The 16,870-nt window shown below is 43.0% G+C and overlaps 1 protein-coding gene across 3 annotated transcripts; it reads right to left on the reverse strand.

The window, feature by feature from the left end:
• Positions 1-2,408: 2,408 nt before the first annotated feature.
• GREM1 (gremlin 1, DAN family BMP antagonist) lies at positions 2,409-15,240 on the reverse strand. 3 transcript variants are annotated; one of them, XM_016139618.2, is made up of 2 exons: positions 14,988-15,240; positions 2,409-6,381 (listed from the first exon to the last, which is right to left on the reverse strand). In XM_016139618.2, exon 2 carries the CDS (start codon positions 6,378-6,380, stop codon positions 5,826-5,828), a length of 555 nt encoding a protein of 184 aa, XP_015995104.1. In that variant the 5' UTR covers position 6,381; positions 14,988-15,240; the 3' UTR covers positions 2,409-5,825. The 3 variants fall into 3 exon arrangements, with proteins under 3 accessions (XP_015995104.1, XP_015995105.1, XP_015995103.1); XM_016139619.2 differs by lacking the exon at positions 14,988-15,240 and adding an exon at positions 14,759-14,886; XM_016139617.2 differs by lacking the exon at positions 14,988-15,240 and adding an exon at positions 14,344-14,625.
• Between the last annotated feature and the right edge of the window lie 1,630 nt (positions 15,241-16,870).

Genomic DNA, 16,870 nt, shown 5'->3' on the forward strand with positions numbered 1-16,870 from the left:
TCTGAATGGATTAAGACAATTTTAATACTTCTTTTTAGGATTCCTTAGGATTTCTACATACAAGATTATGTCATCTGAAAATAGAAATAGTTTCATTTCTTCCTTTCCAATCTGGGTGATGTCTGTTTTCTTTTCTTGCCTAATTGCCCTGGCTAGAACCTCCAATACAATGTTGAAAGAAGTGGTGAAAGCAGATATCCGTAGGGGGAAAGCTTTTAGTCTTTCACCCTTAAGTAATGTTAGCTGTGGGTTTTTCATAGATGTCTTTTATCAGGTCTTTTATCAGAATTCCCTTATATTTGTAGTGTGTTGAGTAATTTTTATCATGAAAGGGTATTGGATTTTGTCAAGTAATTTTTCTGCTTGACTGTGTGTTTTTGTCCTTTATTCAACTAATATATTACATTGATTAATGATTAAACCAACCTTACTTCCTGGTACAAATCTCATTTTTATATGTTGCTAAATTCAGTTACCTAATATTTTGTTGAGGATTTTCGCATCTATATTTATAAGGGATATTTGTCTGTAGTTTTCTTAGGTGATGTCTTCATCTGGTTTTAGTATCAAGGTAATACTTATCTCAGGATGAAACAGAAAGTGTTTCCTCCTTTTTTTTTTTTTTTTTTTTTTTTTTTTTGGAAGAGGTTGTGAAGAACTGGTATTAATTCTTTAAACGTCTGGTAAAATTCACCAAAAAAGCCATCTGGTCTTGGGCTTTTTTTTGTGGAAAGTTTTTTGGTTGCTAATTCAACCTCTTTATTTGTGATAATTCTATTTGAACATCTATTTCTTCTTGGGTCATTTTCAGCAGTTTGTGTTTCTAGGTGTTGTAAGCACCCGCATAAATAGAATGAAACTTTACTCAAAATTTAGTTCAGATGTCAAGACTGAGGACACCACATACACACACCACCACCACCAACGTATGAAAAGTGTTATTACTTGCATAACAAGACTTGCTACGAGGAACAGGGAAGGCCTCTCAACCTGTTCTGAAAATAGCATGAGAGAACAGGGAAAGAGGGACTGACTTGGAGTTTTGTTTTTTATTTTTTGTTTTTTCGACTTGGAGTTTTTATAGTGGTTAGAGTAAGGCTGGAAAGAGGATTCTGACATGCAGGCGGGCCCTTGTATGGTTCGATCATCTCATCAGCACCAAATAGGAGAGAGCCTGGGCTTTCTTATCAGCTTGTCCAGATGTGGGGCAAAAGGGGAAGAGGGAGGAAGGAGGCTTAAAAGGTGTTAGTAGGCAAATATCAAAAAAATAGACTCAAAATTTTATTATTTTAGGAATTTGTCTATTTCACCTAATTTATTTAATTCGTTGGCATATAGTTGTTCATAATATTCCCTTGTAGTCGTTTTTATTTCTATAAAGTCCATAGTAATGTTCCCTCTTTCATTCCTGATTTTAATAGTCCTTTTCCCTCTTTCTCTCTCTGCTCTCTCTGTGTCTAGGTAAAGATCTCTCAGTTTTTTTCTGCCTGTTCAATTCTGCTACTCAACCCCTCTAGTAAAATTTTTATTTCAGCTATTATACTTTTCAGCTTCATAATTTTTATTCGGTTCTTTTTCAAGATAATTTCTCTCTTTATTGGTCTTCAGGATTCTATGAGATTTCATTCTCCTATTTTCCCGAAGGTCTTTAGAACGTTTTTTTTTTTTTTTTTAGTTTTTGAACATATTTAAAGAATTGATATAAAGTCTTTGTCTAATAAGTCCAGTGTCTGGGCTTCCCGAGGGAATTTCTTTTCTCTTTTTTCCTGTATACGGGCCATACTTTCTTGTTTCTTTGCATGACTCATAATTTTTGATTGAAAACAGGGCATTTTAAGTAATATGTGATAACTCTTTAAATCATACTCTCTTCTCTTCCCCAGGATTTGTTGCTATTTGTTGTCGTCTCTTTGCTTAGTGATTTCTCTGGACTGATAGCTAGCATACGATTTAACATTTCCAAGAGCAGGGAGCTCACCATCTCATGGCAGCTCAGTGCATTGCCAAATCACTCTTATCAATAGAACTCTCTTCCTTCTACTGAGCCCAGACTCTTTCTCCCATTTTCCCCTTGAATACCTCAAAATAAAGCTATTATCATTTCTGCGACAGTACTTCCACTATCTGAAGGCTTCTCATAACCCTTTCTAACTCTTCTTTCTAGTTCTGGGGAAAAGATCCCTGCACACCAGCTCTCTCCTACCTCCAACTGTCATGGCCTGAGCTGTCCTACCGAAACTGAAATCAAGAGGGATCTGGAAGGGCTAGGTGGAAGAAATAAATTCCCTTTGAGCTCACACGAGATCTAATTATCTTTTTTCTAACTCCTTTCCCATGACAAATGAATCCCCGCCCCACCCCTACCCTATGAATATTACCAGTTAAAAACACATGCATACACACACACAAACAGAGAAGAGGTTCAATTTATTGGTTGCTCTTTGGGAAAGGTTATATAGAACATAATTTGAGAGAAATTGAATTCTAGTTACAGATTCATAAAACTTTGCGTTAAACCAAATTAGCTTTTATGAGACTATTAAATCCCCCTCATCCTCATACACAGCAAAGTACCTCAATCATAGTCTATATAATCCTCTGTTGTTTTTAAATGATTAAAGCAGATACAATACATAATGCAGTTGATATTAAATATCTTGAGAATGACAAATCAATAGAACTACTTTCACTCTTAAGCATTAACTAGTCATTTATAAATGTTCTGCACATACATTTTTCATTTTAGATTTTCTCCTTAAAAGGACTTGTGAACTATTCATTATTAACTGCTATTTGTTTGTACACACACATCATAAGTCTTCCAAATAACATTTAAAATTACTCTTAATATTGCCTCAGAAATGTTAACCTTTAAGGAACATTCAGTCAAAAAAATAATAAAAGCTCGGGTCTTGACTCTGTAAAGCATGTTCAGATGTGTCAAGGTTATACTGTTTCCCTCTGACCTGATAAAAGCCTCCAACAGCATACAATGTGCCAGCCTCTTCTTTGCTCACCTCAAAGGAAGTCAAATAAGGAGAAAAAAAATGCTTGAAATCACAGTGACCAAAGGATTTGAATTAATAATTACATTAAATAACCATAACTTTTTGTTTAACTATTCACATTCCACACAGTGGAAATTATCCTTTCCTCCAGATTTTTCGCTTACATTTTGAACTTTGAAGAACTACAATAACAAAAAACAACTTACAGACTTGCAAGATGTATGTTTTTTTCTCATTTAATGCCAAGCACAGAGTGTATGTCATAAAATTAATATTTGTTTTTTGGCATTAATAGGAAAGACCAAGATTGCAAATATCTTGCCATTAAAAAAAAAATTCTACTATAGTAATGAAAAAACATATCATTACATCATCGGTGATTCCAATACAATATGTAATAGATATGGTACTTTCAATAAATGTTGGAAGACACATTGTACTTGTGCTAGTCTTAATATAGGCACAATAAGAAAAGCAGACATTTTCCTCCTTGGCTAGTGCTGTGTTTTTTAGGGCAGTTATGCTGATTATCCCAGTGAAGTTAATTTTGAGGAAATTCTCTTTACTTAAGCCAAATTCGACTTACATGCAAGACTGTGGTACAAGCTACTAAAAAGAGATTACTGCTGCCAACTTAAGTCAACTCTTTTTAACACAATTGCATGCTTGTGGCAGAGTTAAAACAAGAGAAATTCGGTGTCTGCTTGTTCTGAATGTCATTTTTCCTCTCTAGTGTGGTTTTACATTTCCAGCTCTTTCCCCTTTCTCTTCCTCTCCCCCACCCTCAAAATTCTGGCTTAACATTTGAGTGCTTAATTAAATCCATTCTGTGCTTTATTGTTGGAGGATGTAGACGATAGAAAGATGTAGGGCAAGGACATACAGTGTATACGAAATGCGCAGACTCTGTGTCTGCACAGATTTGCCTAGCGTAGGATCATCAGTAGTGAGTTTAAAAGTTTTAAAATTAGACCCAATATTTTGGGTGTTCAAAATCACTTCTGCCTCAAAGTATGGGTCCTGTTTAGTTGTTAGATGGGCGAACACTGAACCAAAACAAAAACAAAATAAAAACAGCCTCTTTAGTTGCAATGGTCCTTTGAATACTGGAGCCTTGATGGGCAACTGAAACTCAAGTCTTTGGCGTTTTGTTTCCCATGTCGCACGTGACTCAGCTAGTGAGGTTGAGAAGAGACAAGGCAAAAATAGTGTTGGGGGAGGGGTGCAGTTTACAGATAAAACCTCAGGCTTGAAGAGGTTAGCCAAATCCAAAATGCAGTAAGGTTCACCCACATAGAACTTTAGCCATCACATAAATCTTAAGTAGGTATTGCAAGCAGCCCAAGTTTAATCAGAGGACAGCCTCCACCAGTAGGTTCTGAATAGTTACAATGTTACAGGATTCCCCAGCAGTAGTCAGACAGCTAATGAACCCAAATGCTCTGGTTTCCTACTAGACCCTCAGAGAGCAAAAGAAGGCCCTTCATATCTCTCCTCTAGGGCATTAAACTACTCCTTAGCCAAAAGCAATCTCCTTTATTTCCTTTACCCTCCTCTGCTCTCCAGCTCAAACTCCTACTTATGGCTAAAGCAAAGAGATCCAAAACAAACTTCTGGCTAAAATAGAGCAGGCCCTAATCTTAGCCTGGTTCTTTATTGTCGGGTACATTCAGCAGAGGCAGCATCTATATAATATAGGGTTGTGGCTCTCAGAAGCATTACAGAGAAATAATGAACTGGAAAAGAGGTGATTAAAACCAAACCAAAAGAAAGCTATTAGAACTTTGTACTTACGAGGTTTTCGTTTTTTTCCTATCCCTGCATTTGGGGTTCTGATCTACATCTATATTGTCCATCTGAGGGGCAAAGCAGGAAGTGGCTCTTTGAGTTTACCTCACTCATTTGATTCTGAAAATATACATGTTTTAAATCTGATATTGGGACAGATACTTTCAGCAAATCATGGCAATGATCAAAATTAGTAACTTTTTTTGACAATTTCATTTCTCCTCTGTTCACTTGGGTTCTGGTTAAATACTAGGAAAAACTTGCTAAAGCGTGGGTCTCACTGTGTTTTGGGGTTGGCCTTCCAAGACTCTGCACATCTCCCAAATGAATTTTGCTGGGCCCAACTGGTCCTCACACTCGGGCCCTCACTTCTCTCACTCCTCCATCCTTCTTGCTCGTTCCCTTACCAACCTCCCTGCGAATCTGAAGGGTCTTCTCAAACTGGGAAACACTTACATCCATGATCAACTGAGTTAATTTAGAACCCTTGGCAAATAAGGGATTAGACTAAAATAGTCACTGAGATCCTAAGCAGGGATGGACCATGGAAGGGAGAAGGACGAAAGCAAGCACAGGTTGAAATACCTTTCCCTCGTCTAAGACAGCACGAAAACAGGTCTCTTGCCCTCAGAGTCACCTTTTCCATTAACATTCATTCTGAAGGGAGAGACTCTGGTCCCCAGGAGGGCGTGTGGAAAACAAGGCAAAACCAGACCACAGCCCTCCCTCTTTGAATATGCCTCAGGTGGTGTGGGCTTTCTGTGCCGTTCCCTTTGGAAGCAGGTTCATTTAGGTAACAGGAAGTGCCCTCTAGCAGAGACTGTGTTTCTCCTCAGGTGTCTGCACGCACCCACAGGCACCCAGGCACATTCATGCACACAAACTACACACTAGCAGACGCCTGTAGGAGGCAGCAGGTGGTCCTTCTTCCCTCTCTCTAGGTTTAAGCCAAGTTAGAATCAGGCTGTCCTAGGCCTGGCTCTGGACCCGCCCGGGGCTGCATTCCTAGGACAGGCAGGGTGTCCGGGCTTAATCCAAATCGATGGAGATGCAACGACACTGCTTCACTCGCGTGACCCTCTTCTTCTTGGTGGGTGGCTGTAATTCGGGACAGTTGAGTGTGACCATCATGGTGGTAAATTTCTTGGGCTTGCAGAAGGAGCAGGACTGAAAGGAGCCTTCCTCCTTCCGGATGTGCCTAGGGATGTAGAAGGAGTTGCACTGGCCGTAGCAGAAGCGGTTGATGATGGTGCGGCTGTTACAGCCCTCCTCGTGGATGGTCTGCTTGAGGGGCTGGGTTTTGCACCAGTCTCGCTTCAGGTATTTGCGCTCGGTCACATGCAGGGCCTCCTGGCTGGACTCCAGTACCTCCTCCCCCGGCATGGCAGTGCCACGCCCTTGGCCCCGCCCCCGGTTCCTGGAACCCGGCTGCTGGGGAGACTGAGTCTGCTCTGAGTCATTATGCTGGGCCTTGTCTGGCGGGGGGATGGCACCCTGGGACCCCTTCTTTTTCCCTTCAGCAGCTGGCAGCAGCGTCCCCAAGAGGAGAAGCAGGGCTCCTACAGCGTAGGCAGTGCGGCTCATGCTGAAGAAAGGAAACACAGAGGAGGAGACATGAGATACAGAAGAGTTAATTAGTTAAAACATTAATACAGCCATGTGCTGCACAACAACTTTTTGCGTGATGTCGGACTGCATGAACAACAGTGTGGTCCCATACGAATACCATGGAGCTGAAAAATTCTTATTGTCTAGTGACCCAGTAGCTGTTGTGACAGAGCCCAGCATATAACTCACGTGTTTGTGGTGATGCTGGTGTAAACAAACCACCTGCTGTGCTGCCAGTCATCTAAAAATGTAGCACATGCAATTATGTACAGTACATGGTACTGAAAATGATATTAAACAATTATGGTAGTGGTTCATGTATTTACTACATCATATACTTTATGGTTAGTTTAGAGTGCACCCTTTCTATTTATGAAAAAGGAAGTTTCCTATAAAACAGTAAGCTGTGTCACACAGGAAGCAACCTCATACATGTCATGTTTATTGCATCTCTTGATTGAGCCATTTTCTCTTGTGCTTCAAAGATTTAATCTCGTGTTGTTCTGTTCAGTAACATGCTATACAGTCTTGTAGCCTGGGAGCAACAGGCTATACCATATGGTGTAGGTGTGCGGTAGGTTAGACTATCTAGTTTTGTGTCATTGTGATATTCGCACAATGACAAAATCACCTATTATACCCCATTGTTAAGCGCTGCATGTAGCAGCTAACGTTTTATCAGGCACTTGTTAAACATTTTATGTAAAATATTTCATTTATTTCTCACAATATCTCTATGAATTAAGTGCTATTATTCTCATTACCCTCCAAGCCATCAGGCTATGAGGTCGCTTGCCCAGGGTCACACAGTGGATAAGCCAAGATTTGAACTCAGACAGGGCCCATGTCTTCGTGCCATGGTCCTGGCTTGACACCAACTATATTCGACTTTGTATTATGGTCACTTAACTGTATTCATTCTGGTATTTGACAATATTCAATAAGTTCCTACTATTTCAATGCTGGATCACCTTGTATCTCTTTGGGGAAACTTATTTTCTATTTTGTTTTATAGCAAAGATGAATCAGCCTCATTGCCAAGAGGTCTTCATGTGCCAGGAAGGTGGCTGGGTCTTTTCTTCCCAACTAGCCTGAGTGCTCCCTGAGTTGTGCCTTGTTCAGTTGGTTGGATGCTTGTGAGATGCTCACTGTTATCGGGCATTGGAAGGAGACTGGTGGAGACCAGAAAGTACTTGCTGGAGGGAGAATACTTCACAGAAAAAGCACTAGACAAAAAAGTCAAGACTGAGTTTTTATTTGAAATCCTGGGGTAACTACTTGCTATATGACCTGAGGAAAATCGCCTTACTTCTCAATAAACAACTTCGCTTAAGCAAAGCTACAAATGCCTCATCTCCCCAGATAGATTGTTCAGATCAAATTTGACGTAATAGTGAAAGCAATTTGAGAATTAACAATATAGTAGTACTGCAGACAGAATGAATTACTTTACCAGAAAGATCTCATAACTCGTAAAGACTTCTAGACCCCTCACTTTTTCTTATTTTTAATCTGAAAATAGATATTCATTATGTCATTCTTTATATCATGATCTAGATTTTTGTTACTTTAAATGGTGAAATATGTCATTCGCATGTATGTGTACATAAAATTTAGGAGAAAATGGGCACAAGAGAACAGGTATGTGCAAAGTCATGAATAAATGCCATAGACATGTTGAATATATTAATGATGGTGAATTAGTGTGGACAGGTCTGGAGTTAGATGTGGATCAGAAACAGAAATGGCATATAAACAATGACAAAAATAAATAAATAAGAGGAAAGGTGGAGGGAAAACAGTCCAAAAAGAAAAAAAAAAAAAACAGTAAAGTAAGAATGGAGAGAGAAAAAAATGAAGTTAGGAGTGTAAATCAGAGAAAAAAGAACTGCTCTAGGTAGGGAGTTCAGGGAAGGTAGGGCGGACAGAGAAGGAGGAGTAGAAGCCTGTTTTAATAAATAAGAGTGCAAGAGAAAAGCATCAGACTATTAGGAACAGTACTTCTCAAACCTGAATGTGCAACCAACCTGGGGACATTGTTAAAACGCAGATTCTCATTCACTAGGTCTTCCTCTCTAACAAGCTTTGAGTAGCAAGGCCTGTAGCACTTGTAGCCATGGAGTACAGAAGGACTTATTAAAATGGGGAAGGATGTTTTTTTTTTCTATGAGAGCAACCTCCTTCCTCAGGCCGTCACACCAAATCTGACCTGAGTCCTGAGGCTTCCTCTGCCCCTCACCCCATCCCCAGCACGGTTTTCTGAACTAAGGACACAGCTGTCAAGCACCCATTCCTCAACTTTCTTCTGAACACCAGTGTTCCATGTGATAACCTGGAAGTGCAATTTAATAGTAACCTTATCGTGGCCCCCCAAGGAGCTGTACAAGTGGGTATTATTAACAAGAGCAATTACCTTTCAAAGACAAAGGCAGTGTGGAATCTACATTCTCTATGGGACAGCCCCTGTAAGTAAAAACCATGCAACCCTAAAGATAGTTTCAAATTAGAATAATTAAATATTAAATGTAAAATATCCTCAAATGGCACCATCTTCCCAACATTAACCTAATACTGTTGGGCAAATTCAAGTTTGGAGCTGATAATGTGACATTTAGCTCTTTGCTCTGACTGCAGACTCCCTGGCTTTTGTCAGTTTATGTTACAACATCCCTGTTCTTTAAACAGAGCCTTTTTTGCCTCAACAACAAAAAAATTAATTTCCTTGTTTTGTCTTAAAAAAAAAAAAATCACTCATGAAAAAAGTCCAGTTATAAAACAGTGCTGACTTTCTCCAGAGACCAGGATAACTTGAGCCATGACAATTTAGTCTTCTAGGCAAATATATAGTGAATTTGAGAAGCTTTCACAAGTTTCTGCTATTTATTTAAACTAAAATGCAGTCTCTGCCCATTTCAAAGAGGAGCACATAAGACAGCCCTAGGCCTACACCCACGATCTTCCCCCATCCCTACTGGAACTGGCCTCCAGGACAGTTCAGCCCTCCTAGGGCAAGACCCCCAGAGCCCACATCACAGGGGCCAATCTGAGACTGACCGGGAATGTATGTTGACTACATATGACAGGTTCACATTATGAGGCCATCCCCTCCCACAAACATCTGTCCAAAAATGCATTTTTTTTTTTTTTCTGTAGACCAACTTAGGACCTCCTTTACACTCAGCTTTCCCGTCCTGGCATTTTCACATCTGTGAGTAACTAAATACCTAGTCTGAGTCACGAGGGCTTACTCATCATCTTATCCTCATTGTCTGGCACACAGTAGGTGATCTTAAATGAATGACTGTCACAGACTATATTGATTTACACAGTCTATTCTTTGCATTTTAAAATGCCTTCGCACATACCAATGACAGCACAGCCAATAGCAATCCTTTTGTTCTGACCCTCATTATAGCAAACTCCTCATAGTTCAGGAAGCTTCTCAATATTTGACTTCTTTTTTCTAGAAAAACTCCAAATACCCACTAATTTTTTTACCTAATCCCATGCAGAATGCTGTGGGTTTTATATTCTAATTGAAGCCATTGTATTCACTATGGCAGAAACCAATAATAGAGAAGTAAATCCAAAATTAGTCAACTGTGGTTTTCAGTCTTAGTTGGGACAGATTTCCTGTTCCAATGGGAACATGTGTACCCCATAAGCCAAAGGGGTCTAGAGTGACGGGTCGTTTTGTATTTTTTTATTAAAAAAAAACTAAATGTTTCTCAAAATAAGATTTATTAGATGAAGAGAAATTACAAAATGGTTTTTCTTTTTTAAAAAGCCAACTCTTCAAATATCTTCGGTGCTTATTGTGAGATTTTTGAATAATTAATTAGTTAGTTGAAGAGAAGTAAAAATTGACTTCAGGAATCTCAATCGACACGTGACCTCAAGTTTTTAGAGAACGGTAGTTCTCCTAGGGATTCTGCATATTCCACATGAGTGAGAATGAGGGGGATGAGGACTATAATTAGTACTGGAACCAGGGCTCTGTCAAGTCATTGTGGTCAGTCACCCAACCTCCCCCCACAACAAACTGTCTTGATTACTCAGTAAAGGAAATAGGACTGTTTTGTTCTTGAAATCTCATTTGTATTGCCACCAAATAATCTGCACTATGTAAGTATCAAAGACATGGAGAGAGTCAAGAAGATATAAATTCCCTGAGGACAATTCTTTTCCACATTAACACCTAGCAAGATACCCCATCATCAAAACTCAATCCAAATGCTAAACCATATTTAGGCTCCTATGAATTATCACCCATGTCCAACCATGAGCAGAAAACAGTTTTAATAATTTGCATTCATGAAATGACTCACTCACATCATTAAATTAAAGCTGCATCTCATGAATCCAGAGTGCATCATAACACCCACAAAGATCTCCCTTGATTCCCCCTTACAATGTCCTTTTCAAACTCTGCCTCAACTTCCCCTTAATGCATTTCTCCTCCAAGGAATGTGATCGTATTTTCAAGGTGAGCTTTCTCTGCAACTGTTCCCCAGCAGCAATACCCACCCCACCCTCCACCTTTTTTCTCCCCTTTACCATTGTCCCCGCCTCCAATCCACTCAACTCAGGACATAGATGCTCTCAAAGGCCTTCTCTACCTGACGCTTTCCTTCAAGTTTCCCTTAGTGATCAAGAGCAAACATCTGCATGCAAGAGAATCCAAATTAGCCACCTCAGTCCTGTGCAGGTCAGGGTGATTTATTCTAATCTTCGCAAGTCTCTAAGAACACATCAGCTAATTCTGAGGAATCAGAAATAAAAATGCTATGTGTGACCCATTTCCAATGTTTTTGATGTCTTTGGGAACATTTAGGCCAGCTCCTTTCCACACTCTTCTTGCCATATTTCTCATTTTAGCTAACCAACCTGCTTATAATCAGTTAAATGGAGTGCTGAGTGGAAACTACAGTGAAGAGACAATGGTCAGCAAGCCAGATGTCTGTGCCTCAACATCTGATCAATTCCTCCTGATAAATTAAGTTTCCGAAAGACATTCAACAGGCCCAGCATCAAATTATTCTTCCAGCATAAAAAATATGCTTCAGAATAATATGGTTTTAGAATATCTACTCCTTTTTCTCAGAACTAAATCTTTGAGAAGGGCAAAGGTTATTTTTATTTTGATCTTTACTTTTTAAAAAGGTAGCCAACTTTTAAACTTAAACAAATAATTTCTTAAGACTATAGTGGGTTGATTTTATTTTTTTCAGTTGCACCAAGAAGATAAGAGTTGATGGTTTGCAAACTATTAGAGCATAAAGTCTTATCCTGAACGTGTTGCAAGTAGCCTAACCACAACCTCCCCATTTTGAATACCATTCAAGCAAAAATAGGCTGGAGCCCAACATGGCATAGGGTAGGGAGGAGACTGCCTGGTAGTTAAATATCTCAGGAACTCCATGCTCATTGTAAGATTTTCTGGTGAAATTAATGTTTGTATACAATTCTTGCAATCAACAGAAAACAAGTTAGAAAGTAAGGAATATTAAATGTCCACTGAGCAGCACTATGGACAGCCAGCCAGCCCAGTTATAGGTTCTGTCTCGGAGTAAAAGATATGTATTAGTCTCTGTGTATGTGAGATTTGGGATTTAATTTCAGAACCACTTGTAAAATATTTCGATGGCGTATTATGATACTGCCTCTCCTAATACCACAACTAATAATAAGAATTATCTACATTTTTGACCCCTTACTATGCCTGGCATTATGTTAAATTCTGATCAAATTTTATCATTTATTTTTCACAACAAAATATGAGGTAGATAAGATTGTCTTCCTTCAACATCAGGGAATTGAGACTCGGAAAAGTTAGAAATCTGTCCAAGGTCACACAGCTCCCAAGCAGAAGAGTCAGTGCTATCCTGTCCTCAAACACATGTCCTTAACCATTATTCTATGGACAGACACCCAGCACAGTATTTAACAAAAGACACACAGACTTGTTTCTAATGCAATAAAGTTGAAAGAATATCATAACTTAAATAATTACCTATTTTGTGCCTTCATGTTCACATGTGAAGGAAAAAAACTTCTCTTGTCCCAGTAATTACTGCTATACTTCGCATTTCTAAGAGCATATGTTAAAACGAAGAAAATTCCTTGCAGATGTAGGACATGGGCTAGTAACACTTGCCAGATCTATGTCTTTCAGTGGATGCTACAGATACTTCCCCTACCTCCTCCCACTTTCCTTTCCATAAAAGGTTTGTGTCCTTTACTCTCTGTTCTAGGACATGCTCCACAGCTTTGTCGCTTACAAGCATTTCTTAGGAGAGGGGTCTCTGGCATAAAACTTCTCGGCATTATATCACTTTTAATACTTTAACATTAAGACTGAGAGCTTCAGTTAGAAGACAAGGCATATGGCACTCATTCAGAAATGTGGAGACTTAATAACTTTCTATTCTTCCTTATGTAATCGCTCACCTAAAGACTTAGCCAACTTGGATTTCCTACAGATCATTTCACTCAAAATGAACTTTTAATAGGAAATCTGTGAAATTATGAAGTTTACAAAGACTAATTCCTACAGACACCTGAGGTTACACACACACACACACACACACACACACACACACACACACACACAGCAACTACAGTCTAAAGAACACTTAAATAACTATCTATTGGGGAGTGTAATTTATCCAGTGATATTACTCAAATTATCTACTGCTGTAGACTTGGGTGTGCCAAGGAGAAGATGAGAATCTGTAGTTTTCTTAATATCTTCCCCTCATTGCTTTGAAAATTTCATCCCTTCAAGTCCCCATGCCCCTCTTCCAAAATAAAAGTGCGGGGGAAGGGTACGGAGGAAACAGGACTAGAAAGCTCTGGGGTGAAAGAAGACTCCTTACTCTGGAACGAGGGTTATCTTAACCTCTTCTCCGCTATTTAACTTGTGTGCACAGCTAGAAGAACCACTACTCTGGGACCCCGGGACAGTTTAAGTCCCTAGTGACTCACTTAACACAATAGATTCTTTTAATCAAGTCGTGCCCTGGCACCACCTCGAAGGGGAACATAAACAGACGCGCACACCGCTCGGATCTGCTCTTTCTAGCGGGAGATCCAATTACCTACTGATGGTCGCCCCTCTGCCCTTGTACCGTTTTTAAGAAGAGATTTTAACCCCTGACTTCGAGGCTATATTTCTGTCTAAAAGAGCCGGAGTTCAGAGTCGACAGGGAAGGAGAAGGCGGCAGCCAGGTTCGACCCGGGAGCCCATTTCAGGCCATCTCCGGGAGCGCGGGAAGGGCTTTACTGCAGTCTTGGTCACCTTCTGACTGACTCCCAGCTCGCCGGGGACGGTCGCCGGAGCCTGGTGCGGGGAAACACCAGGCTAGGCGTCCCCAAGGCGGAGCTGGGTTACGAAGACAATGCCAAGCCAGAGCTGAGGTGCGCCCGCTATTCCCAAGCCTAAAGTCTACAAATAACTCTGGCTGATGAGGTGACAGCCCGATGTCCCTCCGCCCCTGGCGTCGCTCCGCAGGCTGCAGAGGTCAGCGGGGCGAGCAAGGCGGAGAGCGAGGACGAGAGACGACCAGAGCCTCGGAGCCTGAGACCAGCCTCCCACTGCCCGCCTCGCGTGGTCCATCGTTAGCCAGGAGCACCAGCACTAGGCAGGGGTCCCTAGTACACAAACTAAGGGGTACCCGCGGGAATGGGACCCAGCGAATAGTCGCTGCCCGGCGCCTGGGGGTCCGCAGTTCAGCAGAGGCGTCCGTGTGACCAGGAGAAGCCTAGAACAGAAAACCGAGTGCCCAGGAGTGCGCGGCCAGGACGTGGGTGTGCGTGGTGTGAGCACTGAGGGCTCGCTGAACTCCGCATCTGGGACCGACGGTCCCATCACCGGAATCTCGGTCTTCCGCTGTGGCCGAATCCCGCGGCTGCGCTCTTGCAAGAGTTCCCATCTCACCTTGAGGATGGGCACATGGGCCCAATCGCTGATTCTTCGGACCCTCCAGCGCGGCAGGATCACTCACGCCACTCCAACAGGAGACCCTAGGCGTCCCCAGCCCCAGCGCCCCGCCTCAAACACATGGGACTCTCAGCATAACTTGCTCGGCGGTCGGCGGCAGAGATGCAGGTCCCGGCTGCTCCCCACTGCTTCTGCTCACTAGCCTTCTGCTCCCGCGCTCATGCCACCGGGACCGCGCGCCCTCGCCCTGCGGGCGCGGCTGGCAGGCGCGGCTGCCTCAAGCACCAGAAGCGCGGTTAGCGGGGCTTCGGAAGGAAAAAATGGGATGCAGGGCTTTAGCTCTCGTTCTTGACATCCTCTTTCCCACTCTTTCCCCGCAGACCGCGCAAGGTGATATCGCGGCATCCTGTACCTTGGCAGGAAGGACCCGGCGATGGTTCTGCATGATTCTCCCCAGGGGACCGTGGGTCCTCCGCCTGCGCTCACAGAGCGCTGTCGCGCGTCTGCATGGAGCAGAACGCTGGAGTCGTTTTGCAAACCTCTGCGCGAGCGCGCGCACGCACACGTGCACACACACACACACACAAACACACACACACACACACACACACACACCCTCTGACCCGCGCCTCTGCGCTCACCTGTCAGTGCGGCGGGTCGTCTGGACCTGCGCTCTCTACGCGTGGCGTGGTGTGCGGCCGCAGCCCGAGCCTGCGGCGCTCGGCGCGGGGTCAGCCGGACGCAAAGTAACGCTCTCGCCTCACACTGGGTCGCCCGGTCCGCGGAGGGCGCACCGAGTGCGGGGCATCGCGCAGTCTCCCGTTTAAATGCCGGCAGCAGAGCGCGGCGCCCGGGGCCGCGCCTCTCCATTGGCCAGGCGCCGCCGCCGCCGCGGGACCCGCTATCCACCCACTTTCCCGGTACTGCCCCCGCCCCCCGCACCCCTCCTGCCTCGCCGCGGGGTCCTCTCTCCGCCTGCCTCGCCTCTTTGTCTGCTCCCCCCGCCCAGGGCTGCTGGGAGAGGTCACCCCAGGGAACCGCGCCTGGAATGCACAGCAAATCACATTTTCCGCTCCCGTTGGAGGGGGAAGAGCAGGAGGAAATCCCCCCGGCTCCCGGCCCCTCATTCCTTCTTCGCCCCAGGCTTGGGCCTTTCCTCTCTCCAGCTCCCTTTCGCCTGCGTCCGTCCTGCAACGCGCTTGGTCGCGGAGATGGCTTTGGGAAAAGCAAGTTCTTCGTGAGATCGTGACAGATTGGGCGAGTCTTTCCCCGTGGAGGGAGCAAGGTTGCGGCATGCTCTGGTAGAGTTGTCGCCGCGGCTCCTACTCCACTCCGCCCAGGCCCCCAACTTCGAGAGTGCTGACCCCGGCGCCCCGGTTAACCCCGGCGGGCTTGCGGGCCTCCAGCAGGAGCCTGTCGCCAACATGACACCCTCCTCTCCTCGCCCTCCACGGGCTCGTTCAGCTCAGATGCTGGCGGCCTCGGCTGAGGGTGTACAGAAGGGAATAATGAACGGGGAAGGAGGTGGGGGGAGGATAAACCTAAGACCCTCAAAAGTCAAGGTTCCGATTTCTAAGCCATCTTAAAAAGGGAGAGAACAATAGCTAGGAGAGGAGGTTTTCTGTAGCATGTTAAAGATGAATAAATCAGGAAAACAAAACGTCAGAGGAAGAAATAACGTCCCAGAAATTTAAGACAAAACCTTCGTATGTGAAAAACCGATGTCACATTCTGTATTCATTACTGAAAATCCAGTGAATGGTGGCGAACGCACCAAATGCATATTTTTCGAAAGATGAGCGAACACTTTCGTTCGTCCTTTTAGCTTAAAAATTGGTTCTTCAAAGAGGCCGTTAAGTTTTGTGGGTGGCAGTTGTAGCCTGTGCAGAAATCAATCTGGCTGCAGTCTCCATCAGCCAGGTCAGACGATGGCTCTGAAAAGAGTTTGTTATAGAAGGAAATTTGAAAGTTTCTGCACAGACTAAAGCCAAATAAACAAACAATGAAACCCATCAAAGGGTACTTAAGAAACATTCGTGATTTAAGTACTTGGCTAAGAAAACAAAACAAAACCACCAAACAACATGATTTTCTTTCTGTTTTAGGCAGGCGTTTTAAGTGGACAAGGAGACAAGACTCAGAGAACACCTACTAGATGCTGTTAGGAACTTGAAATTGATTTTTCAAAATAAATGAAACAAGGAAGTCTGTATTAAATCAATATCTAGAAGACCTTCGTTGTCTGAATGTTTTGTTTGTGCAAACGGCAGTTTCTCCCCCTGAACAACCCAGTGCTGCACTTTAAATGTTTTCAATAATTTTTTGTTAAATCATCTAGAGCCATAGTTTGTAGTTGCCTGCAGGATACGACTATTTAATAGGACTTAAAAACTTATCTCCGTGGAATGGGCTCCAGGAGAGACAGAGTCACAAATACATGAACTACTTAGGCAAGTAACAGTCCAGCCAAAGCCCACCACCAAGCTGTAGAAGCCAGCTGTTCTCTCATGAGTAAACTATTCCT

The sequence above is a fragment of the Rousettus aegyptiacus genome, unplaced genomic scaffold (genome assembly GCF_014176215.1).
Source record: "Rousettus aegyptiacus isolate mRouAeg1 unplaced genomic scaffold, mRouAeg1.p scaffold_m13_p_3, whole genome shotgun sequence".
Taxonomy (NCBI): domain Eukaryota; kingdom Metazoa; phylum Chordata; class Mammalia; order Chiroptera; family Pteropodidae; genus Rousettus; species Rousettus aegyptiacus.